The sequence below is a fragment of the Balaenoptera acutorostrata genome, chromosome 17, assembly GCF_949987535.1.
Source record: "Balaenoptera acutorostrata chromosome 17, mBalAcu1.1, whole genome shotgun sequence".
NCBI classification, from domain to species: domain Eukaryota; kingdom Metazoa; phylum Chordata; class Mammalia; order Artiodactyla; family Balaenopteridae; genus Balaenoptera; species Balaenoptera acutorostrata.
This window is the reverse complement of record NC_080080.1, coordinates 71,207,947-71,227,881: the sequence shown is the minus strand read 5'-3', so window position 1 is coordinate 71,227,881 and position 19,935 is coordinate 71,207,947. Positions and strand designations below refer to the sequence as shown.

At 39.5% G+C, this 19,935-nt stretch overlaps 1 protein-coding gene across 3 annotated transcripts in view; it reads left to right on the top strand.

Annotated features, from left to right (window-relative positions):
* MTFR1 (mitochondrial fission regulator 1) overlaps nt 1–18,643 on the top strand; it is a 61,432-nt gene extending 42,789 nt beyond the window's left edge. For all 3 annotated transcript variants that reach the window (XM_057532076.1, XM_057532074.1, XM_057532075.1), the window contains 4 exons: nt 6,318–6,553; nt 8,417–8,669; nt 16,018–16,186; nt 17,037–18,643. In XM_057532076.1, coding sequence (XP_057388059.1) covers nt 6,318–6,553; nt 8,417–8,669; nt 16,018–16,186; nt 17,037–17,105 — 727 coding nt within the window. In that variant the 3' untranslated portion in view covers nt 17,106–18,643. The remainder of the gene's footprint in view (nt 1–6,317; nt 6,554–8,416; nt 8,670–16,017; nt 16,187–17,036) is intronic.
* The last annotated feature ends 1,292 nt before the right edge of the window (nt 18,644–19,935 follow it).

The window sequence follows — 19,935 nt, the reverse complement described above, 5'->3', positions numbered from 1 at the left end:
CAGTAGTTGTGGCGCGTGGGCTTAGTTGCGCTGCAGCATGTGGGATCTTAGTTCCCCAACCAGGGATCAAACCCACATCCCCTGCATTGGAAGGCGGATTCTTTACCACTGGACCACCACGGAGGTCCCTCCAGCATTTGTTATTTGTAGACTTTTTAATGATGGCCATTCTGACTGATGTGAGGTGGTATCTCATTGTAGTTTTGATTTGCATTTCTTTAATAATAAGGGATGTTGAACATCTTTCCATGCGCCTGTTGACCATCTGTATCTCTTCTTTGGAGAAATGTCTATTTAGGTCTTCTGCCCATTTTTCATTTGGGTTGTGTTTTTGTTGAGTTTTATGAGCTGTTTGTATATTTTGGAAATTAAACCCTTGTCGGTCCCATCATTTGCACATATTTTCTCCCTGGAGTAGAACATTATTTAAGGAATATTGAAATGTTTCAAGTTTAACTCCACTTTGTTCATTCTTTATTAATATGTTAATTTCTATTTGTATCTAATTCTTAATTCTGAGTGCCCATGTACATCTCAAACTGAGTATGTATTAAATAAAAATTTACAGGTTCATAGGACTTGAAAGTATTTGAGGTAGCCCTTTTTCTTATACCAGAATGTTTGTAATCTAATGACTTAAGATGAACGTATTTACAAAAATCTGATATAAGAATAGTGAATAGAGTGAGACTGAAGCCTTTGACTAAAGATACCAAGTGTAAAATGGAATGTGCTGTTTTTTAAGGAGTGTCGGGGAAGAACCCCAACCTCATAGAGGATGACAGTGAGTAACAAGACTACAAAGGAAATGACTCAGCAAGCAAGCAGGCTGGCTGGCCACAGCGCCATAGGTGCAAGTGTAGACCAGGAGACACAAAGGATCAGGACAGGACGGTTTCCTACTCACAGCACCGCAAACAGCAGGTGTTACTCATTCCCAGTTTAATCTTAAGTATTTGACACTAGACGTTAACTAGTAATGTACATCAATACAGTACTGCATTCAAGGAAGAAATGTCATTGCCACTAAATATCACTTACAGCAAGATCCAGCTTTTAAAATACAAGAGACTTGTGTTGAACCGAATCTAGAATAGGTGATGAATCCCACTAGTCATCTGGGTCTGCAGCCTCATGACGGTCCTGACTATTCCCCACTATGGTCCTTTCATGGATTACTTCCCTCAGAATAATTTCCCTAGTCCAGTTGTCTTTATCCAGCTATTTGCTCACTTTGAAAAATACTGTTAGCTTTCTACCCAACTTTGTGCTTTCAGGGAACTAAATTACCAGTTTTCCCCCCTTCTCTGCACCCTGTTGACAATAGCATGTATTTCTGTACCTTTCTAAGCTATTCTCTCAACTAAAACAGTGAGGGAGAGTCAATAAAAGTCATCCGGGGAATACCACCTTTCATAGGGCACTGGGCTCATTTAGAACAATCTCAGATTTTGAGTTTTCATTAACTGTGAGGTAAGGGGAAGGGACCCCAGAGGTACATCGTATTTAATTGAGGATTTTCTTTAAAATAGTCAGTGGAGCTTAAAAAGCCCTTCATGTCTGTGTATGTTGTACTTCAGAGTGGCCGCCCTTGATACTAACATTGAAAAGGTAAGCGAGCCAGACACTTGGTGCGGATGCTACTCTGAAGGGGGGGCCCACACCCTGTGCCATGAGGCACTTCACGCCAAGTCGAACAAAAAGGGTGGAAATCTCGCCAGCACAAGGCAGTATGCAGACAGTATTTTTTTTTTAACATCTTTATTGGAGTATAATTGCTTTACAATGGTGTGTTAGTTTCTGCTTTATAACAAAGTGAATCAGCTATACATACACATATATCCCCATATCTCCTCCCTCTTGCATCTCCCTCCCTCCCACCCTCCCTATCCCACCCCTCTAGGTGGTCACAAAGCACCGAGCTGATCTCCCTGTGCTATGCGGCTGCTTCCCACTAGCTATCTATTTTACGTTTGGTAGTGTATATATGTCCATGCCACTCTCTCACTTCGTCCCAGCTTACCCTTCCCCCTCCCTGTGTCCTCAAGTCCATTCTCTAGTAGGTCTGCGGCAGACAGTATTTTTAAGAAACGATCATACTTTGGCTGTTTGTCTTCTGCTTTTGGGACATCCGTACTTGACGCCTCTTTTGTTCTTTTTGTTTTTATATTTGTTTTCTTAAAATTTCTCTGAATTATACACAAATTTAGTAGAAAAGAGCATTTCTTAGTTTGAATTACTTTTGCCTCTATATTCTAGCTCTTTAATAGCCTTGTATGCTGAAGGATGGCAAAACAGATTGGTTCTGAGAACGAGTTATTTGTAGACTGCCTTATAAAACAGATGTCTGTGGGAAAAGGGTGTGTGTGTGTTTATAGTTTTAAAGGAAGGGACATGTATGAGAATTTTCATAAAACCTAAGCTTTTCCATATATAAGAACATTAACAGAGCAACTCTTTTTATTTTTTTGCCTTTGGTTCTCAAGCTTCTGTAAATGTCAAATCTTTCTGTGTCTTTGAGAATACATGATCATTTCAGGATTATTTTCCTTTTCCAGCTTCTAAAAATCCACATTTAAACTTCCACATTTCCTATAATTTGTTTGAACCCATAGCTGTCAACAGTACTTCACACAGGGAAATGCAGAATCTATACCAAAGTTATAAAAATAGTGTAGACATATAAAATATAGATGATCTGACACTGTTACTTAAATTGTTTTGCTAAAGGTCCTAAACTTTTTTTCTCTTACCCTGGCACACTGGTTTTCAAGATTAATGAGTGCTTATCCCTTAATTCTCAGTAGATACAAAATCAAAAGGATAGAATTCATCTGGAGGAGTTATGGGGAGAGGTAGAAGCTTAATTCTTGTTTTTCTTAAACAGTGTAGTTTGCTGTTAAGTATTCGTTAATTTCCTCTTACAATGTATTTTGGCTGGAAGATATCTTAAAGAAAGGAAGCTGTTCAAACATCAACTGGTCAACTGATCTCTTAATTCAAACTGCCCTATTATCTTGTTCCATTTCTGGGTATCGAAGAGTAAATGTTCATGGGATTAGACGATTGGCTTACTTGAGTGATAACATTTTAAAACAAACGTAAAAGCATATAATACTTTTGGATCCTGTGATCTGGGAGGGTATACTCACTACTAAAGTGACTACGAGTTCTTGAAAAAACAGTTATTATAACATCATTTTTTTGTTTAGTAGCACTAAAGATTCTGGCATTCAAAATTTATCTTTATTTGCTATTATAATACAGACTTTATGAAATCTTTGCACTCATACATAATACGAAAACAAACCATCATCCTCGCTTACGTTCCCAACAAAGTATTCATTCTCTTAGGTAAGTTTAGATAAACAAAGCAAAATCCAACTTTCATGGAAAATGGGAGACGGCAGGGGGTAGAGATGAGTCTTTACCTCCAGGCTCTCGTGCTTCTCTCTGCTCAGCTCCACTTCCATCCAGTGGTCACCCTCCAGATGCCTCCCCTCCACCCCGGCTGCCTGTGGCGAGGGCATCTGTCCTCTGTCCCGAGAACTCTCTGCTTCTGATGCATCTCCTGCTCGAGACCCACAGTTTCCGTTCCTACTAGCAGTCTTCCTCCTTTCTCCACTGTTGTTTTGAACAAGTGTGATACTTTAATTGTACATTTATTTGAGATTTCTATATTTTACCCAGATCTTTTCTCAAGACTAGAATTCTGTCTCTGCCAATATTCTACCAACCAGTGGTTTCCTTAGTTCTTTCAAAAAGTAGTATTTTTAAAATAGTATTTTAAAACACTATTTTAAAAGTAGTATTTTAATATGTTTTATTAAACAGTTGTCAAGAATATAGTTGAAGCATATTAAATATTTGACATTATACTGATTAAATAAAATTACTCTATGTAAATATCCTCCCCCCAAAAAACTTCATTCAGTAGATTGACTAATTTCTATCTTCTTGTAATTTAATGTGTTTATTGTATAGAGACGTTTAACGAAATTATTTGACTTACCCTATGAAAGGTAAGTAGAAATCAGAATTCAGTCTTGTTATATTAACAAAAAGCCATAGTGATTTAAAAAAAAAAATTTAGGGCTTCCCTGGTGGTGCAGTGGTTGAGAATCTGCCTGCCAATGCAGGGGACACGGGTTCGCGCCCTGGTCTGGGAAGATCCCACATGCCGCGGAGCGACTGGGCCCGTGAGCCACAATTACTGAGCCTGCGCGTCTGGAGCCTGTGCTCCGCAACAAGAGAGGCCGCGATAGTGACAGGCCCGCGCACCGCGATGAAGAATGGCCCCCACTTGACGCAACTGGAGAAAGCCCTCGCACAGAAACGAAGACCCAACACAGCCATAAATAAATAAATAAATAAATAAAATATTAAAAAAAAAAAAAAATTTAATGTCTTATTAAAATTACTTTCTTTTTTGCAGGTTGATTAGAGCACAAGCATCTGAATTTATATAACATATAATCTTTCAAAGAACATATTAATGTATTTAATCAGAGCATTGGTATTGTTTCTTATAGAAGTTTTTACCTTTGTTTAATCGTCATGTACTTTTTTTAGACACTTCATCACCTGTTTCTTCCCAGTGTGGGCTAAGAAAGGAAATGGTAATTAAAGCTTTGCAAGCCAAATATATTTCCCTACCCCACAGATATTCCAAATTAAATAAAGTGAATAAGGTTAGTATTATTAAAGTTGGTTGCTAGCTAGGTAGTAGGGTTAGGTAATAACGAGCACATTTATTCTCCAAATATTTTTGTTTAATAATTAATACTACAGGTAAAAAACAATTTGCAAGCATCCTCTGTGTATGATAGTTTAATTACCAGGGCATAATCAAAATTAGATATGAAGAAAAACAACTGAATTCAGTGCAAAATACCAAAAGCTAAAGGTCCAAGAATTCATTCATTCAAACACTAGGTAGAATGAATTATCATAGCTCTCAAGCAAAAATAAAATAGCAATATTCAGTTAAAGGAAAACTAAAATACAATATAACGTTGGTGAATGTTATAACAGTCAATCTAAGTTTGACGACATCAAACAGAAGCCCAAAATAATGGTGATGGAAGTTTATTTTTCTCAAGTCAAAAACATCCAGAGTGGGTAGTCTGAAGCGGACAGTGGGTCCCCTGTGTCCTCAGGGACCAGCCAGGCTCTTTGCCATCCTCAGCTTTGGCTTTCCTGTCAAGGTTAGCTTCTGGCCTTCAGCGACTCTCAGGGCTCTCAGGAGCAGGAAAAGTGGGTAGGGCTAGAGATGAAAGGACTTTCTTTCTTGTAGAGTTGAGTCATTGCCCTCTAAGCGGCCTTCCGAGGTGGCTCACCATCTTGTTAGACACAGCTCGGTCACATGACCACATGAGACTGTGAGGGAAACTGGGATATGTTAATTAACTTGATTGTGGTGATTATTTCAAAATGTATACACATGAACAAATCATCATGCTGTACTATATATATATATGTGTGTGTGTGTATATATATATATATATATACACACACACATACACACACATACAATATTTCTCAATTATTCCACAATAAAGCTGGATGAAGAAAAAAGAGAAAAGGGCTTAGAGGCCAGAAAAACCTAATTGTAGAAAATAGGAGGAAATGGATATATAAATTGACAGTTGAAATCTGAATTTTATTCTCAACCTACGAAGCAGTGCATATTAGAAAACCTTTCTTTACGCTCAAGTGAAAATGAGACCATCTGTATAATTACTGCATGGGTTCAATTATAATTACTTTCCCCCCCCCTTTTCAGTTTCTTATGCTGTAATTTGGCCCATATTGTTACGGTGTGTCTTGCAGTTTGGTATATTCAATCACAAGTGGAAAACACGGACATCGAAATGCAGAAACCGAGACCCTGGGGGAAGGGCTAATGGATTACTGATTTGATTTGATTTGATTGTCAAATATAACCAATAATTAGCTTACCATTTTTAACAGCATTAAAAGTTGCATCACCTTAGTTCAAACCACCAAAACAAAACATGAATTAGCAAAAACATTGTTGGAATCTGTGATTCCTCCGGATAGTGCTGGCTTGTGCGTATAATGTAGAGATAAAGATTAAGAAGAATGATGCCAGCAAGAAACCTGGCGTGGTGTGTAGCTACATCAGGTTGACAAGTGCTTTGTTGTTGTGAAACTCACAGGGGTTTTATGTCAGGTCAGCCTGAAAAGTGGTTCTCAGATGTTATGTTCTGCTGTGTTCTGATTAACTTTGAAATGATGATTTTTTATATTCCCTAACAAAGCCTGTGACAGCCAACCTTCTGTCTTCCTTGCAGGACAGAGATCCGGTTGAGGCAACCCCTTCAGGATGATCTTCCTTTCTTTGAGAAGCCCCCAGGCAGGCAGTTTTCCTTACCAAACCTGTCTCTGGAAGAGCCTCCACCGCAGACCAGGACACTGGCCAACGAGGAAGCACTGCAGAAGATCTGTGCCCTCGAAAGTGAGCTTGCTGCCCTCAGAGCTCAGATTGCCAAAATTGTGACCCTCCAAGAACAGCAAAGCCTCAGTGCAGGTCTGGAATTCCTACATTTGTTTTAACCAGCAAACTGGAAATTAGGAGAATGCCACTAATTTGAAAAGAAAAAAAAAAAAAATGTGTATATAGAAGTGTAACTGAATCACTTTGCTATACACCTGAAACTAACACAACATTGTAAATCAACTATATTACAATAAAAGTTAAAAAAAAAAAAAAAAAGTAACAGCCATTGGGCTTGTTGGAAAATCAGGGGTCAGTCCTCTTCATGGTCCAGTACAGGACCCAGTCAAGGTTAAGTAGTTTTTGTTTGTTTTGAACAATCTTAATGCTGTCAGAGAGGATGATGAGTGTATTTTGAAAACACAACATATACATACATTGATACAGTTGAATTGCTACTCATGTGAATGCTGTGGTAAACTTAGTTGTCTGTGATAATGGCATTCACATCAGACAGGAGGTAATCCAAAAAACAACCCTGACAGGGTTGAATGCTGTTTACCGACCTACACGTCCTGTACTTGGCCTTTCTACCTCCCTTTCCTGCTCTAAGGCAAGTACTTGGGCTTTCTACCTCCCTTTCCTGCTCTAAAATGGGGATAGTAGTTACCTATGGTAGGGAGTAAACGTGGAGGTTCTATACGATACCTTTAGCCACACAGTAGCTATTCAGTAGTCATTTTTCTCCCTCTTGCCTGGAGTGGAAACTGAATTCAGGTCCTTGGACTCCTGGACTACTACTGTTGCTTTTATTTGTGTGGCACTGTCACTTTGGAGAAGAAACTATAGCCTTGAAATCCTAGCTCATTAACCTGCTGGTAGGTAGTGGTTGTTTTTCCGAGTGTTGTTCCTGAGTCCTGGCGAGACTCAGCATAAGCCAACTCTAAAGGTTAAAGGATAGGACAGTTATTCTGCCTCTGAGCCACTTTGCTTGTGGTCCTAGAGTTTAATGTAACCCCACATGGAAACCTCATCCAACCTGGGTCAGGCCAAGATGGGCAGAGGGTGAGTGCACTCCCTGCACCTGGTGTTACTTATGTGAAATTTGCACGTTAACTTATGAAAAACCAAAGTCCTACCCTTTCCTGTTTAACCTATGAATTACATGTCTCTTTTGCTTTACCTCCCTCTTCTGGCAGACTAGAAAACTGCTGTAAATTGTGAGATAATTTGGGGATTTATGTTAGATTTCTATTTACAATCCAAATCCCTTGAGTAAAACTCATTTGCATCGCGTTCCCCCTAATCAATATAGTTCACCCCCAAAACAACTCTCTAATCTCCAATTATGCAGAAAGATGAATTTTTAGGTCCTTATTTTAGAACCACTTTAACTCTTGGTTACTTCTTGTTTTGGAAATTAACTATAACTTTTTTTTTCCTCCCAGAAATTTGTTCAACAGTAAATCTAAAACTTTAAACACACTTTGGTCAATGCACATTCTAGTTAATGCTCAATTAAATCTTCTATGTAAATATACTTAAAATGAACCACAAATGTTTCAAATGGTTTTTTCAAATAGTTACTCTAGTACTAAATTGTCAAACTGTATATACTGAAGATAGTTAAGTGTGCAGTACAGATGCTCTGTTTCATCTAAAAGTAGCTACACACTTGGCAGCAGTCAGACTTGAACACTGGAGATCACAAAAGCGCCCTGTTAAGTTAAATGGAATGTTTCCATCTGGAGAGTTTGGGATTAAATGATACAGTGACTGAGATGCAGGCATTTAGATTCCAACCAAGTAACTGAAACTTCCTTTCTACTTACGTAACTTCGATTCTTTTTAAGGATACTGTTTTCAGATATAAAGTCCTTAACATAATGTTGCTTTTAAAATAGTTTATTTGCCTATCACCAGCAGGATCAAACTGACTTTCCCTTGTTTCTGTAGGTGACTTAGAATCTACGGCATCCGTTGCCACAGCGCCACCCTCTGTCCCGCCACCTCCCCCTCCGCCACCTCCCCTCCCTCCGTCAGGGCTCCACCAAAGCACATCTGCTATTGATCTGATCAGAGATCGAAGAGAGAAAAATGCCTGTGCTAGAAAGACTTCAGTCAAGAGCAGTCCAAAGAAATCTGATATGCCAAATATGCTGGAGATCCTTAAAGACATGAACAGCGTGAAACTTCGGTCAGTAAAAAGGTGAGGATACATTTGCCTTCTTTCTCACTTCCCTTGATTTTTTATGCCTAAAACCAAGTACTAGGTTTCTTTTCTTTTTTGAATTTTTGAATTTTATTATTTTTTTTATACAGCAGGTTCTTATTAGTCATCCATTTTATACACATCAGTGAATACATGTCAATCCCAATCTCCCAATTCATCACACCACCACCACCACCCCCCGCCAGTTTCCCCCCTTAGTGTCCATACGTTTGTCCTCTACATTTGTGTCTCAATTTCTGCCCTGCAAACTGGTTCATCTGTACCATTTTTCTAGGTTCCACATATATGCGTTAATATATGATACTTGTTTTTCTCTTTCTGACTTACTTCACTCTGTATGACAGTCTCTAGATGCATCCATGTCTCTACAAATGACCCAATTTCGTTCCTTTTTATGGCTGAGTAATATTCCATTGTATATATGTACCACATCTTCTTTATCCATTCGTCTGTCAGTGGGCATTTAGGTTGCTTCCATGTCCTGGCTGTTGTAAATAGTGCAGCAATGAACATTGTGGTACATGACTCTTTTTGAATTATGGTTTTCTCAGGGTATATGCCCAGTAGTGGGATTGCTGGGTCATATGGTAGTTCTATTTTTAGTTTTTTAAGGAACCTCCATACTGTTCTCCATAGTGGCTGTATCAATTTACATTCTCACCAACAGTGCAAGAGGGCTCCCTTTTCTCCACACCCTCTCCAGCATTTGCTGTTTGTAGATTTTCTGATGATGCCCATTCTAACTGGTGTGAGGTGATACCTCAGTGTAGTTTTGATTTGCATTTCTCTAATAATTCGTGATGTTAAGCAGCTTTTCACGTGCTTCTTGGCCACTTGTATGTCTTCTTTGGAGAAATGTCTATGTAGGTCTTCTGCCCATTTTTGGATTGGGTTGTTTTTTTTAATATTGAGCTGTATGAGCTGTTTATATATTTTAGAGATTAATCCTTTGTCCACTGATTCATTTGCAAATATTTTCTCCCATTCTGAGGTTTACTTTTCGTCTTGTTTGTAGTTTGCTTTGCTTTGCATAAAGCTTTTAAGTTTCCTTAGGTCCCATTTGTTCATTTTTGTTTTTATTTCTGTTACTCTAGGAGGCATATCAAAGAAGGTCTTGCTGTGATTTATGTAAAAGAGTGTTCTTCCTATGTTTTCCTCTAAGAGTTTTATAGTGTCCAGTCTTACATTTAGGTCTCTAATCCATTTTGAGTTTATTTTTGTGTATGGTGTTAGGGAGTGTTCTAATTTCATTCTTTTACATGTAACTGTCCAGTTTTCCCAGCACCACTTATTGAAGAGGCTGTCTTTTCTCCATTGTATATCCTTGCCTTCTTTGTCATGGAGTAGTTGACCATAGGTGCGTGGGTTTATCTCTGGGCTTTCTATCTTGTTCCATTGATCTATGTTTCTGTTTTTGTGCCAGTACCATATTGTCTTGATTACTGTAGCTTTGTAGTATAGTCTGAAGTCAGGGCGTCTGATTCCTCCAGCTCTGTTTTTTTCCCTCAAGACCACTATGGCTATTCGGGGTCTTTTGTGTCTCCATACAAATTTTAAGATTTTTTGTTCTAGTTCTGTAAAAAATGCCATTGGTAATTTGATAGGGATTGCATTTAATCTGTAGATTGCTTTGGGTGGTAGTCATTTTCACAGTGTTGATTCTTCCAATCCGAGAATATGGCATCTCTCTCCATCTGTCTGTATCATCTTTAATTTCTTTCATAAGTGTCTTACATAGTTTTCTGCATACAGGTCTTTTGTCTCCCTAGGTAGGTTTATTCCTAGGTATTTTATTCTTTTTGTTGCAGTGGTAAATGGGAGTGTTTTTCCTTAATTTCTGTTTCAGATTTTTCATCATTAGTGTATAGGAATGCAAGAGATTTCTGTGCATTAATTTTGTATCCTGCAACTTTACCAAATTCATTGATTAGCTCTAGAAGTTTTCTGGTGGCATCTTTAGGATTCTTTATGTGTAGTATCATGTCAGCTGCAAACACTGACAGTTTTACTTCTTCTTTTCCAATTTATATTCCTTTTATTTCTTTTTCTTCTCTGATTGCCGTGGCTAGGACTTCCAAAACGATGTTGAATAATAGTGGTGAGAGTGGACATCCTTGTCTTGTTCCTGATCTTAGAGGAAATGGTTTCAGTTTTTCACCATTGAGAATGATGTTTGCTGTGGGTTTGTCGTATATGGCCTTTATTATGTTGAGGTAGGTTCCGTCTGTGCCCATTTTCTGAAGAGTTTTTATCATAAATGGGTGTTGCATTTTGTCAGAAGCTTTTTTCTGCATCTATTGAGATGATCATATGGTTTTTATTCTTCAATTTGTTAATATGGTGTATCATATTGATTGATTTGCATATCTTGAAGAATCCTTGCATCCCTGGGATAAATCCCACTTGATCATGGTGTATGATCCTTTTAATGGGTTGTTGGATTCTGTTTGCTAGTATTTGGTTGAGGATTTTTCATCTATATTCATCAGTGATACTGGTCTGCAATTTTCTTTTTTTGTAGTATCTTTGTCTGGTTTTGGTATCAGGGTGATGGAGGTCTCATTGAATGAGTTTGGGAGTGTTCTTTCCTCTGCAATTTTTGGAAGAGTTTGAGAAGGATGGGTGCTAGCTCTTCTATAAATGTTTGATAGAATTCACCTGTGAAGCCATCTGGTCCTGGACTTTTGTTTGTTGGAAGATTTTTAATCACAGTTTCAATTTCATTACTTGTGATTGATCTGATCATATTTTCTATTTCTTCCTGGTTCAGTCTTGGAAGGTTATACCTTTCTAGGAATTTGTCCATTTCTTCCAGGTTGTCCATTTTATTGGCATAGAGTTGCTTGTAGTAGTCTCTTAGGATGCTTTGTATTTCTGCAGTGTCTGTTATAACTTCTCCTTTTTCATTTCTGATTTTATTGATTTGAGTCCTCTCCCTCTTTTTCTTGATGAGTCTGGCTAAAGGTTTATCAATTTTGTTTATCTTCTTAAAGAACCAGCTTTTAGTTTTACTGATCTTTGCTATTGTTTTCTTTGTTTCTACTTCATTTATTTCTGCTCTGATCTTTATGATTTCTTTCCTTCTGCTAACTTTGGGTTTTGTTTGTTCTTCTTTCTCTAGTTCCTTTAGGTGTAAGGTTAGATTGTTTATTTGGTATGTTTGTTGTTTCTTGAAGTAGGATTGTATTGCTATAAACTTCCCTCTTAGAACTGCTTTTGCGGCATCCCATAGGTTTTGGATCGTCGTGTTGTTGTTGTCATTTGTCTCTAGTATTTTTTGATTTCCTCTTTGATTTCTTCAGTGATCTCTTGGTTATTTAGTAGCGTATTGTGTAGCCTTCATGTGTTTGTGTTTTTTACGTTTTTTTCCCCTGTAATTGATTTCTAATCTCAGAGCATTATGCTCAGAAAAAACGTTTGATATGATTTCAGTTTTCTTAAATTTACTGAGGCTTGATTTGTGACCCAAGATGTGATCTATCCTGGAGAATGTTCCGTGCGCACTTGAGAAGAAAGTGTAATCTGCTGTTTTTGGATGGAATGTCCTATAAATATCAATTAAATCTATCTGGTCTATTGTGTCATTTAAAGGTTGTGTTTCCTTATTAATTTTCTGTTTAGATGATCTGTCCATTGGTGTAAGTGAGGTGTTAAAGTCCCCTACTATTATTGTGTTACTGTCGATTTCCTCTTTTATAGCTGTTAGCAGTTGCCTTATGTATTGAGGTGCTCCTATGTTGGGTGCATATATATTTATAATTGTTACATCTTCTTCTTGGATTGATCCCTGGATCATTATGTAGTGTCCTTCCTTATCTCTTGTAACATTCTTTATTATCTGATATGAGTTTTGCTACTCCAGCTTTCTTTTGATTTCCATTTCCATGGAATATCTTTTTCCATCCCCTTTCTGTCTGTATCTCCCTAGGTCTGAAGTGGGTCTCTTGTAGACAGCATATATATGGGTCTTGTTTTTGTATCCATTCAGTGAGCCTGTGTCTTGGTTGAGCATTTAATCCATTCACGTTTAAGGTAATTATCGATATGTCTGTTCCTATTACCATTTTCTTAATTGTTTTCGGTTTGTTTTTGTAGGTCCTTTTCTTCTCTTGTGTTCCACTTAGAGAAGTTCCTTTAGCATTTGTTGTAGAGCCGGTTTGGTGGTGCTGAATTCTCTTAGCTTTTGCTTGTCTGTAAAGCTTTTGATTTCTCCCTCGAATCTGAATGGATCCTTGCTGGGTAGAGTAATCTTGGTTGTAGGTTCTTCCCTTTCATCACTTTAAATATGTCATGCCACTCCCTTCTGGCTTGTAGTTTCTGCTGAGAAATCAGCTGTTAACATACAAGGGAACTCCCATAAGGTTATTTGTTGTTTTTCCCTTGCTGCTTTCAATAATTTTTCTTTGTCTTTAATTTTTGCCAATTTGATTACTATGTGTCTTGGCATGTTTCTCCTTGGGTTTATCCTGTATGGGACTCTGCGCTTCCTGGACTTGGGTGGCTGTTTCCTTTCCCATGTTAGGGAAGTTTTCGACTATAATTTCTTCAAATATTTTCTCGTGTCCTTTCTCTCTCCCTTCTCCTTCTGGGACCCCTATAATGCGAATGTTGTTGCGTTTAATGTTGTCGCAGAGGTCTCATAGGCTGTCTTCATTTCTTTTCATTCTTTTTCTTTTTGTTTTTTAGCCGTGTGTCCAGCAATTTTACTCTTGGCAATTTGATGCAGAAGAATAAAACAGGGACAGAGCTGCAGGGTCAGGGAAGGGAAGTCTATTTCCAGGTGATTGTCCCTTGTAATGCGGAGCTGTCAGGGCTCCTCTTCATGGGCAATTCTGTTGCAAGCAAGACACAGGCATTGTCAGCAAAGTCCAAACATTTATGATGCGACACTGGGCAGGCCAGGCCTGGGAAGAGGTGGTGACAGAATGGAAGAGCCTAAGTGTAGGAAGGGACAATGGAGGTCACCTTGCCCAACTTCGCCTCCCAGTCAGAAGTCTGCAGTCCGGTGTCCCCAGCATGTGATCATCCTAGCTCCTTTTGAACCCTCCTGGGCTGCGGGGTTCACTGCCTCCTGAAGCAGCCCTTTTGTTTGCTGGACAGCTCTGGCTATTAAGAAGCATTTTTTTTTTTTGAATAGTCTATGAAGCTCTTTCTGTGTGTAATGTCCACTTCCATTCATCTCAGCTCAGCCCTCTGGAGCCAGCCAATATTTACTGAGGACCTACTATGCCCCACTATTCTAGATTCCGAAGTTAAGGCGATGAACGAAACAAAGTCCCTTGGAGTGTTTAAATCTACTGGGCCAGTCCACTGTTTCCTCCACATGACACAGGATTTTTCCCTTCTCCCCAGATTCTTTGGAGTCCTATTCATGTTCAGTTTTCAGTTTGTGAGGTCTCTGAGGGCTAAGTGCAGTTTCTCCTTGGAATTCTCTGGTGGTCCGGTGGTTAGGACTCTGCGCTTCCACTGCAAGGGGCGCAGGTTCCATTCCTTGGGAGAAAGTATCAGAGAGAGTGAGGATCCAAACGAGGAGGCTCAGCATGCTGTCTGCCTGCCGTCCGCCCGCCCGCGGCTGGGGCCCGGAGTTGGCGAGCTCATTCTTTTTTCTTTATCCTGTTCCGCAGCAGTGAATTCCACCATCTGTCTTCCCGGTCACTTATCCGTTCTTCTGCCTCAGTTATTCTGCTATTGATTCCTTCTAGTGTATTTTTCATTTCAGTTATTTGTTTGTTCTTTAATTCTTCTAGGTCTTTGTTAAACATTTCTTGCATCTTCTCGATCTTTGCCTCCATTCTTTTTCCAAGGTCCTGGATCATCTTCACTATCATTATTCTGAATTCTTTTTCTGGAAGGTTGCCTATCTCCACTTTTAGTTGTTTTCTGGGGTTTTATCTTGTTCATTCATCTGGTACATAGTCCTTTGCCTTTTCATGTTGTCTGTCTTTCTGTGAATGTGGTTTTTGTTCCACAGGCTGTAGAATTGTAGTTCTTCTTGCTTCTGCTGTCTGCCCTCTGTTGGATGAGGCTATCTAAGAGGCTTGTGCAAGTTTCCTGATGGGAGGGACTGGTGGTGGGGAGAGCTGGCTGTTGCTGTGGTGGGCAGAGCTCCGTAAAAGTTTAATCCGTTTGTCCGCTGATGGCTGGGGCTGGGTTCCCTCCCTGTTGGTTGTTTGGCCTGAGGCAACCCAACACTGGAGCTTACCTGGGCTCTTTGGTGGGGCTAATGGCAGACTCTGGGAGGACTCATGCCAAGGAGTACTTCCCAGAACTTCTGCTACTAGTGTCCTTGTCCTCATGGTGAGACACAGCCACCCCCTGCCTCTGCAGGAGACCCTCCAACACTAGCAGGTAGGTCTAGTTCAGTCTCCCCCGGGGTCACTGCTCCTTCCCCTGGGTCCAGATGTGCACACTACTTTGTGTGTGCCCTCCAAGAGTGGAGTCTCTGTTTTTCCCAGTCCTGTCGAAGTCCTTCAATCAAATCCTGCTATCTTTCAAAGTCTGATTCTCTAGGAATTCCTCCTCCCATTGCTGGACCCCCAGGTCGGGAAGCCTGACATGGGGCTCAGAAGCTTCACTCCAGTGGGTGGACTTCTGGGGTATAAGGGTTCTCCAGTCTGTGAGTCACCCACCCAGCAGTTATGGGATTTGAGTTTATTGTGATCACGCCCCTCCTACCATCTCATTGTGGCTTCTCCTTTGTCTTTGGATGTGGGGTATCTTTTTTGGTGAGTTCCAGTGTCTTCCTGTCGATGACTGTTCAGCAGTCAGTTGTGATTCCGGTGCTCTCGTAGGAGGGAGAGCACGTCCTTCTACTCTGCCATCTTGAACCAATCTCCCAAGTACTAGGGTTCTTGAGAACTTTGTTTTATAACATGACTACATGAGTAGCTCTAAGTTTTTAATTTAAAAAAGATAGTTAATGGTGTACAGGAGCCTAAGAGATTAGCAGAATAATCACTTGCAGGTAACTTTCCAGTTTCTCTCCCAATTGCATTTGAAGGCTTTTCGTTACTGTGCAGTCATTCATCCAGTGAAGCTGTGTCACGTCTCTGCTATGGTAGTCACCAGGCTTTCGGAGAAGAATAGAACCCTAATTGCCCTGAAGGAGCACATAATCTCTGCTCCTGAGAGGACCTGAGTGACTGTTCATTGGGGCACCTTTGTGCTCTTTCATTGAGCCTTAAATCTAGGGTTTTCACTTCGCTGCATCAGTATGTGTCAGTGTCTTTGTCAAGTGTATCTGACGCCAGAGAAGTGCTGTCAGGCTCCCCGTGTGCTTCCTGGAGGGATCAGCGTCCCCTTGGTTTATGTTCATTTCTCTCAGGTCAGAAGAAGATACAAAGCCCAAACCGGTGGACGTTTCTGACCCTGCTGCCCTCATAGCAGAGGCTCTGAAAAAGAAGTTTGCTTATCGGTATCGATGTGATAGCCAAGGTGAAGTTGAAAAAGGAATTCCAAAGTCTGAATCAGAGGCCACCTCAGAAGGAGTGTTGGTGAGTACTGGGCAGACTTCTCTCCTAGTACAGCCTGGTAGTTCACTTCACTGCGGCACACTGCAAGACATTCAGCTGTGTTCGCCTGCAAGATTCAAAAGGATGTGTGCTACAGGATTTAGTCCCTACCTACAGCTAGATTACCTATTATAGAAGAACACAGAGAAGGAAGCAAAAGTTAACCCCTGGTTTCATTGCTTAGTGTCTCCTATGTTAAATTTTCCATGCTGTTTTATTTAAGTATAATGAAGTGAAATTCATTACAATAAAATTTATGTCTGAGGACAATAAAAATGCTGTGATATAGAAAGGAAAGATCATTTTCTCTTAGGGCACCTGTGAGGAAGTCTCCTGAAGAGGGAGAGACATTTGACCAGGGCCTTGCAGGCTGTGGGCAGGCCAAAGGTGGAGACTGAGCAGATTTCATGGAAGCTCTCAAATATCTTAATTTATACATTACCTTTATTCAGGGTACTGTCATGGGGGATATGTGTTTTATCTATTCCAGAGATGTAGATATCTTAGAAATTCTAGCATGTTTGAAACTCTTCAGACAGTGAAAAGGAAACTCTGTACCTTCCTTCTTTTATTCGGAGAAGTAAAATTGGACTAAGCTAGGCTCTTGCTAAGGTAATTATAGTTTTCTAGGGCATAATATTGTTAATTTTGTTGTCTCTTTGTCTTTCACTCTTTTGCTATGTCATGTTTATAACAACCTGTCAATTCATAAAGGTTTTAATATTACCTAGCTGTTTGGTTTTTCATGAAGAACATACCTTTGATCCATGATTGGGAGGGGGGCATATCATTACTGTTACATGAACCAGTGTCTTTTTTGTTTCTTTTCTAGTTTGGGCCACACATGTTGAAGTCTACAGGAAAAATGAAGGCTTTAATCGAAAATGTTTCAACTTCCTAGTAGTGAGCTGAGGGAGACTATCCTACTAGTCCAGCTGTTGGTGGATTAGGGCTGTTCGGCTACTAGAAATCAACACTGTTTGGTAAACACCTGAATTTAGTGTCTCCTTTTAAGTCTCAGAGGATTAAGCTATAACAAAAGCACTCTTAAGTTTGTTTGCTTTTAAGAGAAGGTCCGTTCTGAAGTTTTCCATAACATATTTATATTCTGACATGTTTTTAATGTGTAGCCAAGATGTTTAGATTTCCAGTCTGGAAAACAATTATATAGATTTCAGAACAAAGAACGGACCTTTGTAGATGTGAGTTTTTAATTCTTAACACTAATTTATCTGTACAAATGTTTTATGTGCATGTATTTGGATATAAAACAGGACATAAGATTTAGCAAGGGGGTGACAGGGGTGCTGATAGTGTCATTTGTTTTCAGTGATCATTTACTATTCGGTGATGGAGCAGCTGGGATAAGCAGGTTGTTGGAGTGAAGTGTTTTTGAGATTGGAATTTCTTCTTACCTTGAACAGAACTTTTTAGATTCTCTCTCACGTTTTCTTGGATTGGAGATGGGGTTTGAGTAGGAACCGGCTCATGTTTGCTGCTGAAATTCCATAATGCTTTCCTTTAAAGAGGGAAGTCAAGGATCATGGAAACTGTTGTCACTGTAGCGCCGTCCAGTGCTGAGGAAGAAAATGTAGTTTTCAAATAGTGAGGAATCAAATGATTGAATTAAATCTCTTTTAAAGTAAAAACTAGAATGTACCATCTTTTTCTTTCAGTTTAATAAATGGCATGAAGATAACTTGATGCTAATGCTAATACTTCTGGAAATGTCAGCATAATGGAGTTAAAAATTTTTTAATATTGGTCGAAATAGTAGCTTTATAATGAAACATTGAATAGGCAAAAGAATTTTCTGCAAGTTGCTTATCATTGGTCAGAATGCTGTTTTGCTGAATTACATTATGTAGCATAAACCTTAGGTGCTATTAGGAAGTAGACAACTGCCTTTCTCCTCTACGACTTCTAAGGAATTGCTACAAGTGATCATTTTTAAATGCTGCATGTATCTTCATGATTTTCTATATTTCTGTTAAACACACATAGTTAGTTAATGTCAGAACCTCCTACTATGAGTAAATATTTGGAAGTATTATTTAAATCTAGTGAAAAGAAAGTTGTACTTCCTGGGGGGGATTAGGAGATGTGAAGACACTTTTAAGTTATTGAAAATATGTGCAGTGTTCTAAATAATAGCAAATATTAGTTGGAGGTAATTTTCATGGTTTGGTTATTCAGCTTAACTTTGAACTGTGGCTTATTTTACACATGTTGTTATATTGTTTCTGATTGTTTTCTATGGTTTAAAACTTCTGCCTTTAAAAGGAATTCAGAAAATTCGCCTGATATAAATTTCTTAGGAGGTCAAAGTATGTATATTTGTATCAGTATTGAATTTTGGGCAGTGCTCCAATTACAAGGAAGTTACTGTTTGTTTTGAAATAAACTTTTACTTTCCTTGGGCCATAATGGCTATACAAATGCTTTCCTTTTTTTTTTCCACAATAGGCAAGATTCTTTTATATTATACATGCAGCTTCTTTAGAACTATTTGCTTTCTGCATTTTTCAAGTGTAAATATATTGCCTAAAATATATCACCTCTCATTCATCTTTCTCTTCAAGGGACTTACTTCATCATTAAAAAGAGAAAGGCAGTCACTGGGGATGAGTTTCCTCAGGATTCTCAAGCCTATAATCCACCTCTGGGACTGGTGAAAGCTCTTTTCTCATCTTCCCCTACACCCATCTCGTTCAGTTTCCGGTTCTCCTGCGCAACACATTACCTGAAGTGAAAGATCTTAAAAATAGTTAAAGTCTACATTTTACAGCTGAGGCTCAAAAAGTTAAATAACTGGTGTAATGTTTTCTCTCCTGTGATTATGACTAGTCTAGGGACTCACTCTTATAGAGCGGACCCTTGAAAACGTGGGGGGCGGGACTTCCCTGGCAGTCCAGTGGTTAAGGCTTTGCCTTCCAATGCAGGGGGTGTGGGTTCCATCCCTGGTCAGGGAGCCTAAGATCCCCATGCCTCCTGGCCAAAAACCAAAACATAAAACAGAAGCAGTATTGTAACAAATGCAATTAAAAGACTTTAAAGTTGGTCCATATCAAAGTTTAAAAAAAGAAAGAAAACATGGGTGTTTGTTAGGGGCACTGACTCCCTCTCATCCCCAGTGGAAAATCCACGCATTGCTCTCTCTGCCTCAACAACAAATGAATTGGTAGATGACTCACCCAAGGGTGGGCAGGAAGCTGAAACAGTCTGGATAGGATCAGGACTCAAACCTTAGTTTCTTTGACTCCACGTACTGGGATCTCTGGTCAAACACAAAGTTCTCCCCGTGTGTAGTTTAAAGATCTGTAAAGTGAAAGTGCAGGTACTGTATCATTTATTGAAACAAGTCCACGTGTAAGTGGAGCCGTGCAGTTCAAACCTGTGTTGTTCAAGGGTCAACTGTGCACACAGTGAGTGTGAGTCAGAGAGCGCTGCTGGACCGGAGTTAAACACGATCCATGTATGTGGTCCTGGCCGAGTCACACCTGTTTTTAAAATGGGAATCATGCTCAGTTCAAAAAATTAGGACTAAATAATGATTCTGAACATGTTCTGTGAATGGCAGCATGCTAAATAAGTTATTACATTATTTTACACAAGGTCACTGTAGTTCCCAGTAGACGGATTTCTCCAACGTTCCTGGCACCTGGAAAAGGTGTCATTCTGTGCACGGGCCTGGGTGGAGCGGTAGGTCTTAGTCTTCAGTTCTGGTTGTC